The sequence below is a fragment of the Gossypium raimondii genome, chromosome 10, assembly GCF_025698545.1.
Source record: "Gossypium raimondii isolate GPD5lz chromosome 10, ASM2569854v1, whole genome shotgun sequence".
NCBI lineage: Eukaryota > Viridiplantae > Streptophyta > Magnoliopsida > Malvales > Malvaceae > Gossypium > Gossypium raimondii.
Window position 1 is genome coordinate 33,805,093 of NC_068574.1, and position 6,106 is coordinate 33,811,198.

At 28.5% G+C, this 6,106-nt stretch overlaps 1 protein-coding gene across 1 annotated transcript; it reads left to right on the forward strand.

The window, feature by feature from the left end:
* The first annotated feature begins 331 nt into the window (after window positions 1-331).
* On the forward strand, window positions 332-6,106 carry LOC105774932 (serine/threonine-protein kinase STY13). The gene is made up of 6 exons (XM_012597497.2): window positions 332-1,198; window positions 1,853-1,974; window positions 2,106-2,314; window positions 2,402-2,576; window positions 5,489-5,623; window positions 5,729-6,106. The coding sequence occupies exons 1-6, from the start codon at window positions 871-873 to the stop codon at window positions 5,933-5,935; spliced, it is 1,176 nt and encodes a 391-aa protein (XP_012452951.1). The 5' UTR covers window positions 332-870; the 3' UTR covers window positions 5,936-6,106.

Below are 6,106 nucleotides of genomic sequence, written 5' to 3' on the forward strand. Positions count from 1 at the left end.
TTATAAATAGAAACATGAGGAATAAAAAAAAAGTTATGTAATTTATCTTTATAGTATTGTTTCTTCCTATAAATTTATTTTCTTTAGTTTATTCTTTCATTTCATTAATTAATAACACGAGAGGTGGTGAAATTCTAAAAACAGAAAGCAAAGCATAACCGATATTGATTCCGTTAAGGAAACAGAACAGACAGATAGAAGATAGTAATTTTGTTCTTTAGCTGTTTTATTTATTTATTAAACAAAAGGACACAACCCCCGCGCTTTTCTATCTTCCAAAAACAAAACCCAATCTTCTTCGCCAACTCCAATTAATTCCTTGGTTACTTGCTTCCTTTTATTAATCTCCTCCTTAGAAAATCCATCCTTTTTTTAGCCCACAACTTTTTCCTTTTTCTCTTTTTTTTTTCTTTCTTTTTTTTTTGCTCTTCAATGGCCTTTTTTTTATCTTTAATTCTTAGAAGAGTTCAATTTTACATCTCTAAAAAAAAGGTCAATTCAACGACACCACCACCTACTTTATGTTTTCTCCCTCTTCTTCCATTTTATAGAATTTAATTCAAAGCCCAGCTTTTCGCCTATATATCTCTTTTAAATAAAAAAAATAAAAACTCTGGGTCATTGGGCTCGTCAGCTAATGGCGGAAACTGGGTCCTTCTTTGAATTTTTTTTTCTTTTCTATTTGTAATTATTTAACATAGTTTTACTTGTTTTCATTCGATTGATAATTGATCTACTTTGTTGGTTCTTTTAGTCCTTAGCCGGAGAAATTCGCATATTTATTGTACTTGAGTTCCGTTAATTTAAGTTAACAAACATAGGTTTTAGTTGGGTTTTGGTTGGTTTTTTGTTTTTGGACATACTATAAATATGGATTTGAAAAGTGGAGACGAAGGTGGTGGTGTCAAGACACCAAAGAAATCAGATGATCAGGGAGGAAGCAGGAATCCTAAGCTGAAGGGTACTGGAAGTTTTAGTAGCAAAGATATGATTTTTAGAGCTGATAAAATTGATTTAAAAAGCTTAGACATACAGCTGGAGAAGCACCTGAGCCGGGTTTGGTCTAGAAACGTTGATAACCAAAGGCCTGCAGAGGAGTGGGAGATTGATTTGGCTAAGCTAGATTTAAGACACGTTGTGGCTCATGGAACCTATGGGACTGTGTATCGAGCCACTTACGATAATCAAGATGTTGCTGGTACTTCTCATTTTCCCTTTCCTTAAATCCTACTATTTGCTTCTTCTTTTGCTAGAAGATAGAGAAGATACGTCTTTTGGAACCCATCTTTTATTTATGTTTGAATAAACATGAATTGGTTTTGGTTACAGGCTGCTTACTCATTAGGCATCTGAGAATAAGAATGCATTGTTAATTTCTATGATAATTTAGCGTGCGTTGAGCCTTTTGCTGAATTAAAAACTATACAATAGAAAAAAAACGACTAGAGGTACCATGACCTTTTAAATATAGTAAGGTTTTTTTTAAAAAAATTTTAATAGTAATGGTATAATCGAGGAACAAATACAAATCTTAAATTAATAAAATTAAATTATTCTAGTATAATCAGTTACACAAACAAAAGTCAACTAACTCAGATTAAAATCTATAAATGACATCAGCATATTGTGGTATTTTAAAATTTACACATCAAATTGTGTATGGTGAATTTCGAACTGAGTAGAAGGATTAATATTGAGTTGATATAATGGAGGGAAATTTGGAAGATTATTTGTAATAAAAGGAAGCTTATGTTACTCAGATTTCTTGTACTAGTCTCTGCCTTGAGAATTAATAGCCTTCAGCACTTTTTTCATTGCAAAGTCTCACTAGATTGTGATGTTGATATTCTAGTTAAGTTGTTGGACTGGGGGGAGGATGGTATTGGTGCAACTGCTGGAATTGCTGCCCTGCGAGCATCATTTCGGCAAGAGGTTGCTGTTTGGCAAAAGCTTGACCATCCTAATGTTACAAAGGTCGAGTTTTTTCTTCTTCTTTGAAATGTTTAGTTGTTGATATCATGAGGACAGTGAAAACCTTAATGTTGTCTCCCTTTTCTTTAGACAAATTTCTGTTGTATATATATGCTTTTAAATTATGGTTACAGTTTGTGGGGGCCTCAATGGGAACTTCAAACCTCAGAATTCCTTCACAAAATGCTTCAGCTGACAACCACAGTTCCATGCCTTCTAGAGCGTGTTGTGTTGTTGTGGAGTATCTCCCTGGTGGCACACTAAAACAATACTTGATAAGAAATAGGCGAAAGAAACTTGCCTTTAAGGTTGTGATCAAGCTTGCTCTGGACCTCTCTAGAGGGTAAATGGATGCCTCCTATACTTGGTTTGGATAATCTGTAAATAAATGTCTTGTCATGACATCATATATACTTTTTGCGTTGTGCAGTCTGAGCTACCTACACTCGAAAAGAATTGTACATCGTGATGTCAAAACAGAAAACATGTTACTCGATGCTCACAGAAATCTCAAAATTGCTGATTTTGGTGTTGCTCGTGTTGAAGCTCAGAATCCAAGGGACATGACTGGTGAAACTGGTACTCTTGGATACATGGCCCCAGAGGTATGATTTTATAAATCTTAAATATAATCATAACGTATTGCACAACTGTTTCAGATTGATTTACAACAATTAATTCTTAACTTTTTTGAAAGTATTCATCGTGTATGTTATTACCTCATAAAAACATAAAAAATTCAAAAGACTATCAAGTTTTTAAATTTTTAATAAAATACAAATTTTCTTTAAAACATTCTAAAATAATTTTAAGAAAGAAAAATAAATTTTAAAAATATTAAAATTTTGAAAAATTATAAAATTATTTATTTAATTTTAATTATAATATATATTTATTATAGTTTATGCTATCTATTTTGAATCTGAACCCAATTTGTGGTAACTATTAACTGTCCTATTTTATCAAACATGAGTTTTACATTTTGAATATTAAATTTAAGGTGCTTAGAAATGTCCAATTTGTATCAAGGTTGAAAGGTTATGGAAAACTATTTTAAAAAGTTTAATAGTGTTTACCATTATTTTCAAAAAGTGTTTTGAAAATAAAATGTTTACTTTAAACATTATGTTATGAATAAAAAATTTTAATAAAGATATATTGAAAAGTAAATTTGGCTAAAATTCTAATTTAAAAAGATAGTTGTTTTTGGTTTCCCCTCATGGTTTGAATTTAAAACCACCAACCTCAATAGTGAATTGGGCCAAAGTGTTTGAAAGAACATTAGATATGATTATGGTGTTATCAGAGAGCCAGTGTCTTATTTTCTTTTGTCTTGAGTATCTTTTTATGTTTGATTTTATAGAAGACTAAAACAATAAAATATTTACATATTATATAATTAAAATTATATAAACTATTTTTATAATTTTTAAAAATTTTAATAACCTTATTCTTTTAACTTCTTTAAATAATTTTTATGTTTTATTTTTATTTTTATCTTTTAGAGGTTTTAATTTTAGATTTTAATTATTTTTAAATTTTAATTATTTAATAATGTTCTATATAAGATAAAATATTTTCACATGAGCAATGAAATATAGATAGATCACTACGAGGGCTACCATATCAAATATCTAAAGCAATTTCTATTGAAACCACTAAATTGTATCAAAATTTATTGAATTTAATTAAAATAAAAGACTATAAATACAAAAATAATAGCATCGTTATTACGGGAACATATAATCTAAATAAATTTTATTTTATTTTATTTTTTAATTTTAAGGGTTGAAATGGGGTAACACAATTTAAATTAGTATTAAATAAAATGTCTAATCATAACTTTAACCACCGTTCTATACATACACACATAATTTATGTTTGACTTAATCATTTTGATACATGTACTATTTTTATTAGTTTAGCTCCTTTACTCTATTTTACTTATCAGTTTGATCATTATATTTTCATTTTGTATACCCTGTCACCCATCTCTATATTTTCATTAAAAATAAAATTAAAACATCCAATGACACACTGCTACGTATCAATGAAAGTTAAAAAATCTTAAATATTAAAAATGTCAGAAAATATTTTAAAAATAATAAAATCATAAAAATTTGGAGCTCCCTCAAAATTAAAATTATTAAAAATAAAAACTTAATCAATTTCTGAAAACTGTAAAAATTATTTTTAAAATGCAGCGAAACTTAAAACAATTAAATAATTTAAAAATTCATAAAATTTTAAAAAATTGTTGGTTTAGAATTCTATATATATATATATATATAAAATCTTAGAATCTTATGAAAATTTTAATAATTTTATGATATTTTTAAAATTCTATGAATTTTAAATTTTAATAAAATTATTTATATTTTAAAGGAGTTGTGAGTTTTTAGTTAAAAATATCATAAAGTTCATTAAGAAGGGATTAGAGACCTCTCAATAAAAGAAGGCCAAAGGAATTTTTTTGAGCATTTGACTTAGGTTACGAGAGTATGAATATTTTTTTTCTTTTTTCCAAAAAAAGATGAGGTTTAGTGTCTAGTTGATTTGTTGATTCATGGATCCATTTGGCATTCTAATTATTCCATACATTATAATTTCATACATAGACATAACTTTTAATTAATCATTTTCTCAAGCCATACAAGGAGCGAGAAAACTTCTTATATGTTTCTATGTTGCATTATTTAACTACATCTATCCTGGTGAGCCAATTTTAAAATAATTTTATGGTTTTTTTTTGCTAAAAACCTCAAAATTCATTTAAAATATAAAATATTTCATTAAAAATGTAAAAAATCTTTGAAAATTTTAAAATATATCATAAAATTATTTAAAATTTTCATAAAATTTTAAGATTTTCTAAAACCTAGAATTCCAAACAAAAGATTTTTAAAATTTTATGAAAAATTTAAAATTGGTTTAAAATTTTTCTTACTTATAATTTTAAAAACATTTTTTACAATTTTCAAAAATAGATTATGATTTTTTAATTTTTTAATAATTTTCCAAGCTTTAGATTTTCTTTTTTATGATTATTTAAAATATCTGATATTTAAAAAAATTTAAGGTATTCTTTTATTTAATTGACGTGTGGCAATGCGTCATTGGATGATTTAACTTTTTTAACAGAAAATATATAAGTGGGTAATGGGATGTAGAGAATGAAAGTATAAAGGCCAAATTGATAGAAAAAAAAAATTAGTACAAATATCAAAATGATAATTTAACTATGATTCTAAATCCAAAAGAAATATCAATCCATTCTATTTTTATTTTGTCGAAAATGATACACTAACGGAATTATAGATGATGCATCCACTTGATACCTGTGGGGTCTCTCTTAGTGAACACGTAATACTATTAGTTTCCAATAGAAATGAAGACTCAAATTGGTTTTCAACTTTGCTATGAAAAATTAAGAAGAGAGGAAATGCGGACTTTTCAAAACACCCCCGGTCCTTTGCATTCCATGTTAAACCCGAAAGCTAACCCAATCATTTTGTAGGTTCTTGATGGCAAGCCCTACAACAGGACATGTGATGTCTACAGCTTTGGCATTTGTTTGTGGGAGATTTATTGCTGTGATATGCCTTATCCAGATCTTAGCTTTGTCGATGTGTCATCTGCTGTTGCTCGACAGGTTAGTATGCATGTGTGTTATGCTCTATATGTGCTCACATAGTTCATTAAACGATTGAATCTATCGTGGGAGTTAAGCTAAGCGCTATACATGGTTTATTACCAGAATTTACGACCAGAGATCCCGAGGTGCTGCCCGAATTCTTTAGCAAGCATCATGCAGAAATGCTGGGATGCGAATCCAAAGAAACGTCCTGACATGGATGAGGTAGTGAGAACGCTAGAAGCTGTTAATACAAGCAAGGGCGGAGGGATGATACCCGATGACCATACGCCAACTTGCTTCTGCTTGCTCCCTACTCGTGGTCCATGATTCTATTCTATTCCATTTTAGGTTAAAATATATCATAAGTCCTTATACTCTTCACAAATTTAGAATTTAGTCCATGTACTTTTCTTTTTAGGAATTTCATCCCTCTATTTTTTAAATTTTGAAAAAAAAATACTCACTTATTAGTCATGCAACTAAAAAATGGCGTTGTAA